This window comes from Cyclopterus lumpus, chromosome 11, assembly GCF_009769545.1.
Source record: "Cyclopterus lumpus isolate fCycLum1 chromosome 11, fCycLum1.pri, whole genome shotgun sequence".
NCBI lineage: Eukaryota > Metazoa > Chordata > Actinopteri > Perciformes > Cyclopteridae > Cyclopterus > Cyclopterus lumpus.
In genome coordinates, this window is record NC_046976.1 from 3,425,291 (window position 1) to 3,441,247 (window position 15,957).

The following is a 15,957-nucleotide window of genomic DNA, read 5'->3' on the forward strand; positions in this document are numbered from 1 at the left end:
ATACATCAGTCACAAACAAGTCCACAACACAGCAACCAATGTCATGGTCACATAAAAAGTACATAGGATTCAGCTACACACCATTTTGTACACACACACACACACACACACACACACACACACACACACACACATACATATATCCATCCATCCATCCATTTTCAATACCGCTTATCCTCATTAGGGTCGCGGGGGCGCTGGAGCCTATCCCAGCTGACATAGGGCGAAGGCAGGGGACACCCTGGACAGGCCGCCAGTCCATCGAGGGCATATGTAGGGACATACAACCATTCACTCTCACATTCACACCTATGGGACATTTAGAGATCAATTAACCTGCAGCATGTCTTTGGACTGTGGGAGGAAGCCGGAGAGCCCGGAGAGAACCCACGCTGCCACGGGGAGAACATGCAAACTCCACACAGAAGGACCGCTCCGACCGGGAATCGAACCATAAAAAGTACATAGGATTCAGCTACACACATATATATATATATATATATATATATATATATATATATATATATATATATATATATATATATATTCAGTTCATCTCGAACGAACCTATTGTTCCTCGCGCTCAGAGTATAAACATGCGCAGACACAACGCACTGTGGGTCTCCCTGACAACGAAACGGAACCGGAAATCGAGATGTCGAAGCGCAGAATGAATAATGTGAGAGGCAAACAGTTCTTGTAGCTGGTCCAGCCTTTAATTTTGAGATATTTGTGTACATTTAGCTCAAATATCTTCTTCTTTTTCATTTCGGCCTGTTAAGGTAAGCTAACCGGTCCCTCTCGTGCTGAGAGGCCGGGTTGTAGAATATAGCTAACTAGTTAGCCGGAATATCAGCTCAAAACGACGGTAGCTCTGCAAGCAACAGAATGGGTGGAAGGGATGCGCTTGGTTTTAATATACTTGCACCCCCGAGCCACCTTGGTGCGTTCATGTTCTCACTCATCTTGTGGACAATTTGAAAACTCCGCCCTCACGGGACTGTACGTTAATCAGCATAAACCTCACCTGGCCACTAGCTATATAAAATGATACTATCATTGATTAGTAGCTAACAGAGCGTCCGTAGAGGGCGTTTCTGTAAACTAACTAATACATAACAATAATAAATGTACAGGAAATGTACTGACAATGTATTTTCATTAAGGAGATACACAGGTTGATGGAAAGGTGCAAGTGAACAGGGCAGGACTATAAACTGGAGACACTTAGCACCCTGTGTCGTTGCTGTCCATCTCTGTGGGCGTTAGATGAAGATGCATTTGTGTCAGTGTTAACATACTTCAAGTTAAAGATCTTAAATATATAACATATATAAAATATATATTAATTATATAAAACTGTCATTTTCTCAAACTTGACAAAGACATTACTATTTACATTACAATCAGCTGCTTTTGGAAGTTCAATGTCATTCACCCTGATGAGTAAACTGATCCTGCATGCTAATATGAAACACTATCATCACACATCACTGTATTCTTTGCATACAACTCAAATTTATTGAGACAAAGTCCTTTTTAACTCTTACTGTTGGTGTGATGCCTTGAAAGATAAGAGAAAGACAAATGTTCAAATATTTCTCTCTTTTCACCAGGCGAGGATGAGTTCGGAGACGGTGGACCGGGTGGCTGCCGTGGTCGGCAGTCGGCCCAGCACGCCTCTTCAGACGTCCTGGTTTGAGTTCCTCCTGGACGGCAGCCTGCTGGAGAAACACCTACAGAAGTCCTACCCAGGTCAATGACAGTTACTCAATGCCTTGTGCTGGATTTGTAGTGGAGTCTTTAAGTAAACCGAGAGCCAACAAAATGTCAAGGACAGCTCAGTGAATACTGATTATTGTTCTCTCGTTCAAGTTTTTATTTTTGTCGTACCAGCAGGGTGCTTTAATTATTCTCAATGCTTTCCCTCTGATTTAGCTTGAAGTTAATAGACACAACAGTTCCCCTCACGTTTCAGCATAATAGTTGTGTCACGGTGAATTCTTCTCACTCTTGTGGGAAACGGGCTAAACATGAACAACAAGAAACCGTATTGTGATATTTGCGGTGCATCTAGAATGAGAGTTGTATATCAAAAATTTTATTGGCTGTCCAAATCATCTGGTTTTTTTTACTGGCATGTAATAGATTTATTTATGTATGTTTCCACAGACCCGTTACCGGTGCAGCTGATCATCCAGTTCCTGGAGCAGGCGTCCAAGCCCTCCGTGAACGAGCAGAACCAGGTGCAGCCTCCAGCGGATAACCGCAGGAACCGCACCCTGAAGCTGCTGGCACTGGAAGTAGCCGCCCACATGAAGTGGGATCTGGATGCTCTTGAGAAAGGGTGTGTGGGGAAGGCTCTTTAAACGTGTAATGTGGACGACGCCAGCGGAACTTTTCAAACTAGTCCACCTTGCATTTATAGAAGAAATGTGTGTTTGTGCAGTCCTTCCCTTTAGTTAACGTCTGTTATGTCCACCTCTAAATTATGCAAATGTGACCTTCCAACATTTCGTAAACAGCGACCTCGGCCAGACTTGCCAGCAAAGTAAAGCTGATGTCTCTAGTAATTGGTACAGACGTTGGCATCATGTAATGATCCATCCTTCTTCCCGACCCAGCTTGACCATTCCCGTATTAAATATGCTCCTGAACGAGCTCCTGTGTGTGAGCAAAGTGCCACCGGGGGTGAAACATGTGGACCTGGAGCTGTCCACTTTGCCTCCTACTACAGCCATGGCTGTCATCATATACAACCGCTGGTGAGTAAGAGCCACAGGGAAAAGTCACTCAGGCCAGACGCACCGGCTGAAGTTATGGCATTGGTCACAAAGAGTAAATGCTTGAATGGAAAGAATTTCAACAATTCTTCGTGTCCATTTCTTCTTGTGTCGTTCAAAGGGCCATCAGAACCATCGTGCTAAGCAGCTTTCCAGAGAAGCAGACCAAACCGGGGCCTCACCAGATGAACATGTAAATATTCCTGTTAACACACTCTGGGTCGTTCTCATTTTCACGATGTTGTGCGTGGTCAAATGTTCTGCCGTTCACAGTTTGTGTAGCTCCTCGTACGTCTCCGTCCCATTTCTTTAATGACATTCAACCGTTTTCATACTGAATCCAATTCGACTGCTGTAATCCTGACATGATGTTTACAAATGCAAACATCTGCGGACATCAAATTCAGCACTAATTGGCTGTATTTCATGTTGTCTTATACAATGAGAGGACTGTGTTTGTGTGTTTATAATGCATATCAATCCGACATATATAAAATGTCACTCTTTCATGCATAGTAATTTTCGTACGAACATTTGTAGTGCTCCACGCAATAGACTATATGACATATTTATTACATGCTGTGTGTGTGTATTAAATAGAAAATGCATAACATCCGAATGATCTCGTCACGTTGTGATTGGTAAATATAGAAGTTGTCGTGAACATCGTTATGCTCATCTGAGGAGATTGTGAAATGGCATATCTAAACAATGGACAGCTGATCAGCTGCGCCACACCTCATGTTTAATTGACGGTCGTCTAAAATGACGGCCCGAGGCGAGGATGTCTCATTTGTTGAATGCCTGTTGCCTCGACTCCTCTCCTCTCACATCTTCCAATGACTAAGACGCGAGGCGAGGAAAGGAGTCGAGGAGGCACACCATTGGGGAAATGAGAAAGGCTCACGGTGGGTTTGGGTCCAGCTGCACATGTTTACAGAACAAGTAAACTGAAACAGCCAGGCCCAGTTTCACATCTAAATCTAGCTTTTAATGGCATCAAGACGATAGTGAGTTCTGGTCTTGTGTCCTCTCGTAGGTTAAGCATTGTGCAGCAGGAGAAAGAGATGACCGAAAACATCCTTACTGTGGTGAGTACGAAATGGAAATGCTAATATAATACATATCTATATAATCATGTAATCCACATTTTGGTATGCCTGATACCTTTTGGTTTGGTTAAGTCTGTCTCAGAAATTGTCTTTCATGCCCTCAGCTGAAGGAGCAGGCGACCGACTCCATCAGTGTCCTGGAAGGAGCTCTGCAGCTTAAGAAAGACTTTTACGTCCACACCCTGAGGACTCTGGATCTGCTGGCTGCCGACGCCGCCCCCAACGGAGAGACGGAGTCCTCGACCGCGGGGCTTCGCATCAGTGCGGATGAGCTGCATTGTCAGGTTTGTGGACACAGCGCACGATTCATTCAGATTACACCTCCATTGATGACCTCCATTGAATCTACAAGTAAACTGTAAAAAAATTATCTCAAAATGTAGTTTCAGTCAAATGTAACAAATCCTAAATTTGTTTTTTTCGGTGTTTCAGGTGCATTATGATTTGGGAGGTATTTTCTTCCAACAAGGCTGCACAGACCAGACGGCCTACAAGAAGGCCCGGGACCACTTCAGACAGACAAAGGAACTGTTAACTAAGGTAGATTTGCTTGTTTTACTTACCCATGATCCGATATTGGCCTGCAATGATCTCAGTCCTTTTTTTTTTCATGCTTATTTATTTTATTTTATTTTACAGCTGGACTCTACTGTCCATGTGCACCTGGATGAGAAACGTCTGGCCGGCTATTGGAACGCCTGCAGGGCTTTGACCGAAGACTGCGACCCCTCCGACTCCCAGAACATGCCCTACAATCAGATCAACAGCCTGATCCGGGCGCACAGCTACCAGGTCAGAGCCGACGCTGCAGGCACTTTGAAATGGGGACATGCTGGTATTCTGCGTGTCACACCTGGGACTGGTAGTACGGCTCCAGCTGTAAACTGAAGGTGCATGAGAGATACCAGAAAGATGTTTGACTGATTATATACGATGTGTTCCCCTCTCTGACAGGCTGTCATTGAGTCCTTCATCAAAGACAACGTGTGCCGCAGTTTGCCCAACAACTTCCGGCGTTCTGTACTCAGAGAGTTCCTGTACAAAGTCCACCAAGGGTAAGGACACAATACAACGTGTGATAAAGCCTATAGATATGATATGCATTGAAATACGAGGGGGAAGCTGCATGCATTTTTTTTTTTTCCTTTTTTCTTCTTTTAATCAAATCTGCATATCCAACAACCCATTGCTGACAGGGAATCGAGCCTGGATGAGGTCTGCTACAAGCTATGCGTTTGCAACGCCGTCCGAGACGCATTGGAAGGGGAGGTCCTCAGTGTGCGTTTCCAGCAGCTGCTGCTCAAGCCCAGTAAAAGGATGGTGGACTTCATTTTAGAGGTACTGCTCTCTTCTTGTGTCTCAAAAAAATGTCTGCGCCATTTGAGATTCCTGTAGGAGTGATTCGTGCTTGGGAACTCCCAGAGCTTCAACTGGTAAAAGTGCAAACATACAAAGGCGGTTTCTGGCTGCTCAGGTTGAAAATGGGCGGAGCTTTGATGGGACTTTATCAGGTCACCTTTTGATGATGATAAAGGTGTCATTTTTCACATCCTAACAGTCTTTACACCTGTCTGGATGTTCATCTTTCCCTTACTGTCTGATATGAACTATTAAATGAAGCTCAAATTACCTTTTTAAAGGGACAGTTTGGATGTTTTGAAGTGAGGTTGTATAAGGTATTTATCCATAGTCAGTGTTTGGCTCAGCTTGCCCCCAGTTTGGAGAAACAGACAGGAGTACCAGCACGGGAGCAAAGCAATGATCTGCTGAGAACTTATTTTAGACACCTACAAAATGTGAGTAAATACTAGTTTAAGTGTACCATATTTAGAATATCTTGACAGCTTTACTTTACTGTCAGGCAGCCCTTTACGTCGGGAGACCAACGTCTCTCGTGTACTGTGAGGTAGAATTACTGTGACACACGTCATGGGTGGTATAAGCTGTGCTGAGGTTTTAAAGGGGTTCGACGTGTATCTGGGACTGATCATAATTATTCTCGCGATGAATAAATGTAATTAAAAAGCTGTTTCATGTTTGAATCCAATATTGCTTGTTCTGCAGGTGTGCACGCTTTCTCTGGAGAAGGACCGACCGTCTGAGACATCCAGAAGAAACATGGCCACTTTCATGAAGTGAGTGAGAGCAGAGTCAAGTCACTTTATGAAGTTGATGTGAAAGTGACTTTAAAACTACAGCTGGGAGGCTCTGTTAACAGACTCATCATTAAATCATCTTTTAAATGAGACCGTTGTCATCCTGCAGGACTCTGTGTGAAACCCTGGAGGAGCTGCCGCTGCTGTTCATGGTGTCCTCTCACAAGCTCTTCATGGAGCTGTTGAAGGAGGAGGAGAGGAAGGTCCTGGTGGAGCAGCTGAGGAAGAGATCGACCACGATCAACCTCAGCGCCAAGCCTCTGCCCTCTTTCTATGACATTCCAGGTACAGCACTGGGATTTCTTTTGTACATGACACCCAGATTTATCTGCTTGTTTGTTGTGTGTAAAACTTCACCCCTCCACAGCGTCGGCGAGTGTGAGCATCGGGCAGCTCGAGCAGCAGCTCATCCTTTTACTGGAGCCGCGGCGGATCAGACAGATCCTCATCGAGCTCCACGGCATTGCGGAACGACCTTTCTGGAGGGTTAACAGCAAGGTCGGAGGTCATTTATGTACTAGACTTCTATACTAAAACCTCTATTATGAGTAATAACCACGGTTCACACAATGCCAAAATGTCTCAACTTACTGTGGAAAATGTTATTCATTGTCGGATATAATAAAATATAAACTTAAATAATTAAAATAGCACTTTCTGTTTGTGTGCACAGTGGGAAGTTCCTCCGGACTACATCCACGTGATCCTCGGCATTAAAGACAACCTGACAAAGGACCTGGTTTACATCCTCATGGCCAAAGGACTCCACTGCATATCTATAAAGGTGTACTTACTCACTTAATTATGGAATCAGCTTGTCCAACTTTATTAATCACCAATATTCAAATTGTCCTGGTACAAGTACATCAGCAAGTTGTACATCAGCTTGATTACAGCAACATCCGAAGTTGTTGAACCCCCGTTTCCTGTCGTCTCAGGACTTCGCCCACGCTCGGCAGCTTTTCTCCGCCTGCCTGGAGCTCGTCACCGAGTTCTCCCCGAAGCTGAGGCAGGTGATGCTAAACGAGATGCTGCTGCTGGAGGTCCGCGCGCACGAGGCGATGGCAGCCGAGGGCTGCAAGGAGCGGCCGCCCCCCGACCTGGTCAGCAGGGTCAGAGGGTACCTGGAGATGAGGATTCACGGTGAGAGTGTGGGAACGCCGCGAAGCTGTTCACCCACCTGGAATTAGTTTTGAAGTGTTCTAATGCGTGTTAAATCTTGCCACTCTGGTGCTGCAGGCTTGGAATCACTATTTATTATTATTACCTTATTTCTTAACGCTTCGCCCACCAACCCGAAACACTGCAAACAGCATCCGCACACACTTCTCAGATGCACTGTCATGTTCTTTCTTTTGTCTCCAGATCTGCCGCTGCGTCAGGTGGTAGGAGAGGAGTGTGTCGCCTTCATGTTGAACTGGAGGGAGAACGATTACCTGACTCTGCAGGTGCCTCCATCTCTGGTCATGAACAACCCGTACATCAAGGTAAAGAAAACTGCCTCATTGTAGCAGGTAGATGGATGCTAACATTGTCTCTTAAACTCTTACACGTCTTCTGCGACTTTAGTGCGATTTATATTAACGTTTACTTTAACGTGTCTGGGCTACTGTAAAGGCTTTGTATGCCCTGTAATGGTTCAGGTGGGGAGCTCAATGGATTTAGGATTTTCAATCAAGTTCATTATTCAGATGCAATTTAGCCAGCTGCAATAACAGCAGAGATAATAATTTAATAACAATCTATTGTTGCAGGTTTAAGCCAAAGAAAACAAAAAAATACTTGAGCATCATTTTATAAACATGTTCCCACATATTTGGTACCATTTGGTAACCCCACTCCCTCCGTGTTCTCCCAACAGCTCGGCCAGCTCCTGGCGTCAACCTGCAAAGAGCTCCCAGGTCCTAAAGAGTGTCGGCGCACGGCCAAGGAGCTGTGGGACGTGGTGGTGCAGATCTGCAGCGTGTCCATCCAGCACAAGAGGAACCACGACGGCAGAGTGGGCCTCATCAAACACAGAGAGTCCTCCATGGGCATCCTCTACCGGTACGCTCACACACATCCCCACTACTTACGATTTTAGAAGGATAATGCAGAGCAATTATACGTTGTGTATACACACAAGAGCCACGCTCACCCTGGTCTATTTTCTTTTTCTAACCCATATAGGAGCAAATTAATCACTTTCATCAAGAAACTCAGAGTGAGTATTCAATAAACTAAACCTAATCCCATAGTGGATGCATTCCTTTTACACTGGATGAGGTGCTGTTGATGCAAAAGTAACAGGTTTCATGTTGCGTCTCACAGGAGCCGTTGGTGCTGACGACCCTCATCTCGCTGTTCGTGAGGCTCCACAGCATAGTGCGGGTAGGTCTATTCAAGCTGTTAGATGGTCGCAGTTTGCACATTGTAGTCTCACACAGGCTGTTGGTAGGAGCAGCAGGGGGAGGGGGGGCTCTATAGTGTTGCAGAAAGTGCACTCGTACCATAGTTCGATTGTAGGTTTGTCTGCCGGTTCAGTCTGGAAGTAGTTCTGTGCTGCTTCTCACAATCTGCTCATCTCATTCTCTCTCTAGGATGATATTGTAAATGAAGTGACAGCAGAACACCTCTCCATCTGGCCATCTACTATTCTAAAGTAAGAAACCTTTTTGCTAAAAGATTTTCTCAAACAAAGCCACTAAATGTGCCATGTGTGTCTCTCTCTCAGCATACAGGCCGTAGACGTGGAAGCTGTGGCCGTGACGGTCAAAGAGCTGGTGTCCTACGCCCTCACCCTGAACCCTAATAATCAGTCGTGGCTCATCACACAGGCTGATATCTACTTTGGTGAGAAACAAACCATCAACCGTTTGCTTTTCTTTAGTGAGAGAATTTAATTAATAATACATTTTATTTATATAAAATTGGTTTTGTATTACATTTTTGGAGAAACCAGATGTTTGGAGCTCACGACATCAGGAATATCGGGGTAGTATTAACAAATGTAGTGGAGTAGAAGTATATAGTAGCAGAAACCACTAGTTGGCTACGACAATGAACGATGTCTGTTTGACTGAAGTCTTCTTGTTCGTCTCTCTGTTTTTGGCAGTGACCAATCAATACTCTGCAGCACTAAACCTTTACCTCCAGGCCGGAGCCGTGTGCTCGGACTTCTTCACCAAAGCTGTGCCCCCCGACGTCTACAGCGACCAGGTAGACCTCACCACGGGAAACTTTACACCGACTGCCTCGATCAGATCCAGAGCGATTTACATGAGTTTCTACAGTCGTGTAATTACTAAATAATACAACGTTACACAGATTCTATGAGAGAACTATAAACATGTAAAAAAAGATTCTGTGAATTGCAGTTTCAGTCCACTGTAAAAAGGAATTAATCGTCCAGTAACACTGACTGTTGTCTGCAGGTCCTGAAGAGGATGATCAAGTGCTGTTCAATGATGAACTGCCACACACAGGTCAGAGGTCGCTCTTCAGATTAATCCCTAATCACGAGGCTGTTTCCATGTCTGGAGTAAAGTAGTTTAATTGGTTAACGGTTTCAATCCCGCAGCGGCGCCTCCTAAAGATGTCTCCAATTGTATTACACCTTCAGTTTCCACATGTTTGTCTCTGACTCGGTGCATAACATTCCTGTTAAACTAGTTGTCTGGTGTCCTCATTAGGTTGCCGTTCTCTGTCAGTTCCTCCGAGAGGTGGACTACATGACGGCTTTTAAAGCGCTTCAAGAACAGAACAGGTACGTCTGGAGGCTCGGACACGCCGGCAGCACCACTCTGAACACCGCTTACATCTTTCTCTGTGTCCCCAGTCACGATGCCATGGACTCGTTCTACGACTACATCTGGGACGTCACCATCCTGGAATACCTCACGCGTATCCTTTCTTTCTCCGGCCGTCAGAATTAGCCTTTCTTGTAACGGCGTACGACTTCAGGCAGTTTACCCTGAGGGCCATTGTAGGAAGAAACCCACCATCGACTACAATATCTACGTTTGTCCCCGTGTTCTTCCTTAACTGTACGTTCAGATATTCATCACAAACGGGGCGAGACGGAGAAGAGACAAATAGCGGTGAGCAGAAGGAACCTGCTGATTGGGCAACCTTTATATTTGCAGCATTGGTGTGATGCATTCAGTGTCCACTGGGGGTTTGAAATGCTTTCTGTAAATGAAGTTTACTACAGTGATGTCGTAGTGAAACCAATCAGGGTTAAGTTGGTTTTAAACTTGTCAACCGTTTGGTTGGTCTGTTTAAAAGTGAGTGGTTTAAAATGCTTTTGAATTATATGCACCATCAATATATCCTTTTATACCTTCTAAGTCTCCCCTTAAAGAGTTAATTTCCAACTCTGTTGTAGATAAAGGCGATCGGGCAGACGGAGCTGAACACCAGTAACCCAGAAGAAGTGCTGCAGCTGGCTGCTCAGAAGAGGAAGAAGAGATTCCTGCAGGCGATGGCCAAGCTGTATTTCTAGGAGACCTGTTGCCTACTGGACAGACTTTCAGGGGAGGGGAGGGTGTATATTTTTATTTTGTGGTAGAAAATAAATAGTTACTCATATGTACACTTGTAATCATTAACAAAAATAAATGCATTACTGACTAGCCACAGCCAGGGAGCTGGTAAAGATCAGGGTTCACAGTAGACCACCGGGGAAACTGAGGCCTGGCAGCATTTTGAAAGGTTTTAAATCGGTTGGTTAGAAACATATTTAATATAAGAGGAAATGATTGCACATCACTTTCAGTTATATAACATTTCTTAGAATTAAATTCTACCTCATTTGTTTTTCTGAATTAAAAGCACCCAGTTGCTTAAAAAAAAAAAAGCTTTGGCCAACATCTTAAATATCATCCTGGTTAATGGTGATACAATTCATATCAGCAGGCTTGAAATAAATACCATCCAGACTCCGTATTCCAGTTAAAGCAGTCAGTTAGTCCCAGTTCAGACCCGGTCTCCGTGGGACCTTCACTTCCTCTGGCGGTTCAGTGTGTGCAGGTTTTCTCTGTGCTGTTGGGAGGAGTGAGGAACTGGCTGTTTTCCTCTTGACTGACAGCCTAAAATAAGACAGAAACCAGATATAGCGTTGATTCATATTTATATTATGGTATAGTTTTCTTTGGGCTTGAGCGTTGATGTTAAATGATTCAGCGCTATCATACATTTTTTTTTGTTTTCACAATGAGAGCAGAGGTCAAATCACAAAATCCTACATGTATTTTGGGTTTGGTCGACAACTGTTTCACACTTTAATAAATGCAATTACAATCTATTTTACACTAAAGGTTTCATACTGGTGGATAAAAGGTCACCAGATAAGGACCAGTAACTGAGCTAAAGGTCTCATCACACAATGTCTGACCGACCGTCGAAAACAAGTCCATTTAGGATCATAGAACAGGAAGTCACCGCTCTTACATGTGCTGGTAACATTTAGCTCTTGTTCCAAAAAGAGGGTTGAATGCCGTTACTGCAATGCAGCGTCCCAACAAGAAAGAATTAAATGCGTACCAGCATGGCCATGTAGTCCGTGTGCGTCTGGACATCGTGTCTGTCTTCTTCCTTTACTCCGACAAACTCCTTGAGCGTCGTTCTGCCGAACCCGTTCACCGACTCCACAAAGGGGGCCATCCAGTCGATGCACAGCTGGACGGCGTCTCTCGGCAGACCTGAGCGCAGAAAGTCACACTGCGGTGAAGGCCGTGATGCTTTAATAACATATCAGCCGGCGCGTTGATGTAACAATATTACGTCTACCCGTCTTCCCCCGGTGCAAGGAATAACTAATCTAATTCACATCCCGCTATCGGTCTCCAACACTGATATCTACGTCTCTATAAATGCGATAATCTTACCTGAAACCTTCTCAGCCATTTCCCTTTGAATGAAATGGCTCAGGACGGAGGCAGCCAACACTCTATACTCAAAGTCCAGAGCGTTTATGTGGAGGATACACAGGTCTAACAGCTGGAAAAATGAAAGAGTGGACATAGAGAAAGATGAGCGAAACACTGGGATACCACCAAGGTCATGAAACCCAGTAGCACAGCCCTGACAGAAAGGCCTTTTCCTTCTCTTTGACTGTTGCACCATTTGAAAAAAATAAATAATAAAAAACCCGATCCAAACACTCACCCGCGTCATTTCTACGTAAGCGTCCTGTGGAAACTGCGGCTGCAGCAGGTCGGAGCCGGCGTTCATCGACGCCACCTGGAAGTAAAGCTTCAGCCACGAGACGCTCGTTTCGGGACAAACGTTCCAGCTCAGCGCCTGTGCAACGAGCAATTAGAAATTAGAATCATGCACAAAATCAAAAGCAAATGATTAATGAGACAAAGCGTGGTCACACACACGTACTGGCATTACCTTCAAAATGATTAACTCCATGTGAAGGATCTCCTCTTCATAGTAGGTCCCTGCAGTCACATAAGCCATCTGGGAGAGCTTCGGAGGACAGGCCTCCTGCAAGCAGACCAAATAATGCAATCATATTAGAAGTGTGTGTGCGCACGCTGCTCCCTAACTAATGAAATACCTCAGGATCAATGAGCCTGTTAAACACCCAATAATAAACAGCTTCTCAACTGGCTGATGGGTGATGTGCGTCAAAACGAGTCTCGACAGTATACCGAGACGCGTTGTTGATGTGCAACTTCATTTTGGGTTCTCCTCACAGTGCGGCACGGTTTTCTGTAGCTTGAAGGACTTGTGGGAAAGGATCTTCCCTCACCTCCATCTTTGATGCTATAAAGAGACATGTTATCCCAATGAGCTGCAGCAGGCCCTTCTCAATGTTGTCCTGCGTCAGCATGAAGCGGTCAAAGTAGTCCTGAGCCAGGTAGAACGTCTGCCGGTGGAGAGTGTAGGCCTCGCTCACCTGGTGAAGCCAACGACAAAGATATTTGGGAAATACTAATTATTTTTGACAGTTTCTAGTAGATTTTATGAAAATGCCTCTACTGGAAGAGCTGAGAAAGCAATGTTTTAGTTGGCCTGATGTTGAACATGGCCTAAAACATGGGCGGATGACTAAAGGTCAAACTCACAGTTTTGTACATTGATATTTATGCATTTACAACCCTAATATTTTATACCATCATCATCATCAAATACCCAGAGATGAGAAAAGCAAAAGATGATCATCTAACTGTAACGGGTATTTAGGGAGCGTGTGCATTTGTTTAGAGGCTCATCTACTCCAGTTGAAGCATGGAGGCGTGTCTTTGAATCCGAGATGCAGTTGAAGACGCACCTCAATTAACCAGTCGAGGAGTATTGATCTCATTCGGGGTTGTATTGTGGGATGTTTCTGCATGAAGCTCTTGCTGTGTCTGTAATTCTGCTCCCTGCCGACCATCTTCTCCCACACGTCTGCAGGAGATCCCCATCTTTAACGCAATAGAATATATGAAAATAAGTAATTTTTTAATGAACAAACATTTGAATGTCCCAGCTCTATCCATCTATAATTATAGTATAGTTTAATTACATAAATAAACTGTCACACCACAGCCAAATACTAAATTACCCAAGATGAGGCAAAGGCGATGGGCGCAGTAGAGACTCTGTGGATGGGGCGGCTGCATCACTGCCACCCATAACTCTCTTCTCAGAAGCCTCAGTGAGAACGGACGGCTTGGCGACGCCTTTAGGAACCAGCTGGTTCTGAAACAGAGAGAAAACTGAATGCAACATACGTACGGATGAACAAAGACAGCACAGGATGGGTACGGCGTTGGTCGTGCAGGTCAGTGGGGTGGACCGCAGTGGCGTTTTGGGGGAGGGGCTCTTTGTACTCATATATCACCTCCAGTTGTTTATTGTCTATATAATAGTTAATATTTCTTGTAATTACACTCGGCAATTTACATACACACGTATTCATAACCCTTATCGTTTGTTCCACATCCTATATTTGATTGTGTCCTTGACGATAAAGTTGAATCGGATTAGATAAATAAAGAGGGGCATACCTTCTCACACTGCAGCTTTGACAGGGGCTGGACCCTCCTTCTGTTGCTTTGCTGAAAAGGGAAAAAATAAGTTGCATGTCAGACCTTCTAGAATATATGATTGTCTATATATAATGACGTATTAAAGCTGTGCTGTATGCTCTTCAATGAGCAGGTCACCGTGGTCACTTTGCCCCTCTGCCCTGGAACATTTTCAGATCTTCTTTGGAGCCGAACGCTGCAAAGACATCAAACTGAACTCAACACGGAAGCTGGAGATTTTGACATCCAAATGATAATTTATAGAGCAAACATTACCTTCGTCTGGACATGTTTGTGGCCGCTTCTTGTCTGTAAAAAGAAGAACACAAATAATAATTTAGAGAAGTGAGTGTTTGTTCACAACAGAAGCAGGAACTTGGCCCACCGAGATGGAGGACAGCCAGCTGCTGCCATCCTGCACTCAATATAGCATATTGTTTCAGGAATTAGACCTCATCATACGCGCCAGCATTATTAATGAGCTGACACTGGAATACGAGACACTATGAAATCACCTCCAGGTAGATTTCTGGCCTCAAGATCCTGCGGCTTCACGGGATAAAACCACCGTGACGGGCAATAAAAGTCCCCCCCAAAAGGCTCCAGCTGCTCCCTTAATGCAACAACAACAAGGCCAGGGAGGACATCTTGTGCAAAGTCCCGCTAATAAAAAAAAAAATGATACGAACTCAACACTGACCCTGGAGACCAAGACTATCGTCGGTTTTTAAACAATTCCTCCGTTGTGGTTTCTTTGATCACCAATAGTACAATCAGCTAGTTTAGTCGGGATTCAGGAGCATTACCGTCCTCATGCGATTTCACCTAAGTAAGACCATGCAGACTAGTTACACCGGACTGGGGAACCTTCTCACTCGGCCTGAACCGGGCCACTCTCCCCGGGGTGATGTTAGCCGTCTGTGACGCTAGCTAGCTAAACGCCACCGGACCACTAGCTCCACAACGAGCGACGGAACGAACATAACAAATACACTGCGGCCGCTTCGCTTGAGCCATGAGTTTACACACCTGCACAAAGTAGTGAGGGGGAGATGGAGAAGTGTAGAGACGAGCTGTCTCTCCAGGAGCTACTGGGACCAGCGTTCCCCTCGGCTCAGAGCTCCAATTAAACTTATGGCCAGTTGGCGCTGCCGCCAATAAATGAGCGCGTGCGACACATTGCGCATGTGTACAAGTGTCAGCCGGAGGTTTAAAGCGGTTAACGTTACATTTATAGGCTGCTCCTTACCGAATTAGATGTTTAGTTGTAGTATTATTAAGTCTTAAATGGTATAGCAACGTTATAAAAAAGAATAATATCTTCCGTTCACTTCGTCCTTTTTCTTTTGGTTCTTTCAGTTGTATTTTCCGGTCGGCTCTGATGGGCGGAGCTACAGAACAGCACAGCCAATAGGGGGGCGAGTTGAGTTGAGCGCGTGCTTCCGGACCAGGATGTAAACAAAGCAGCCAGCTGTCAGAGCTGTCAGCTCAGAGCGGCTCCCTTCAGCTGCACAGCTTTTACAACCGAATCATGTTTGATATCAAAAGTCACAACACAGACTTCATATACCTTGAATATATATATATATTTGTATTTTATATATATATATATATATATATATATATATATATATCAATAAAATACAAACATATATATATTCATAACGTGAAAGCAAATTAAATGACCTCTGAGTACTCATCAAACTTTCTAACTCATTGCTTCACCTAGAATATCCCCGAGTGTATACAGTCTGCTATGTTTTGTACACCTGTCCAATAACAGCCCAATCAGTATTTCCATCAAATAAAACTCAACCAGTGACTGTAAGTTGTGTCGCCCACCTCTGGGGAAATGCAGTTTTAAGTCACCAGACTTATAACACAAGATTTAACTGTATTC

General features: G+C 44.5%; 2 protein-coding genes across 3 annotated transcripts; one reads left to right on the top strand and one right to left on the bottom strand.

The window, feature by feature from the left end:
• Positions 1 to 585: 585 nt before the first annotated feature.
• Positions 586 to 11,342, top strand: ints8 (integrator complex subunit 8). Of its 2 annotated transcripts, none has more exons than XM_034545277.1 (28): positions 586 to 679; positions 1,617 to 1,755; positions 2,173 to 2,347; positions 2,625 to 2,765; positions 2,905 to 2,976; positions 3,823 to 3,874; positions 4,000 to 4,179; positions 4,328 to 4,435; positions 4,535 to 4,687; positions 4,850 to 4,950; positions 5,092 to 5,233; positions 5,960 to 6,030; positions 6,161 to 6,336; positions 6,419 to 6,549; positions 6,725 to 6,835; positions 6,990 to 7,194; positions 7,417 to 7,538; positions 7,913 to 8,097; positions 8,221 to 8,254; positions 8,362 to 8,421; positions 8,631 to 8,692; positions 8,765 to 8,883; positions 9,146 to 9,249; positions 9,465 to 9,515; positions 9,723 to 9,796; positions 9,869 to 9,933; positions 10,087 to 10,130; positions 10,418 to 11,342. In XM_034545277.1, the coding sequence occupies exons 1-28, from the start codon at positions 656 to 658 to the stop codon at positions 10,532 to 10,534; spliced, it is 3,018 nt and encodes a 1,005-aa protein (XP_034401168.1). In that variant the 5' UTR covers positions 586 to 655; the 3' UTR covers positions 10,535 to 11,342. The 2 variants fall into 2 exon arrangements, with proteins under 2 accessions (XP_034401168.1, XP_034401169.1); XM_034545278.1 differs by having other exon boundaries at positions 635 to 782; positions 10,418 to 10,620.
• LOC117739024 (G1/S-specific cyclin-E2-like) lies at positions 10,573 to 15,437 on the bottom strand. The gene is made up of 12 exons (XM_034545279.1): positions 15,087 to 15,437; positions 14,334 to 14,366; positions 14,196 to 14,253; positions 14,037 to 14,087; positions 13,592 to 13,728; positions 13,316 to 13,451; positions 12,794 to 12,940; positions 12,430 to 12,525; positions 12,199 to 12,333; positions 11,919 to 12,030; positions 11,575 to 11,732; positions 10,573 to 11,120 (listed from the first exon to the last, which is right to left on the bottom strand). Exons 2-12 carry the CDS (start codon positions 14,345 to 14,347, stop codon positions 11,049 to 11,051), a joined length of 1,116 nt encoding a protein of 371 aa, XP_034401170.1. The 5' UTR covers positions 14,348 to 14,366; positions 15,087 to 15,437; the 3' UTR covers positions 10,573 to 11,048.
• Positions 15,438 to 15,957: the final 520 nt, after the last annotated feature.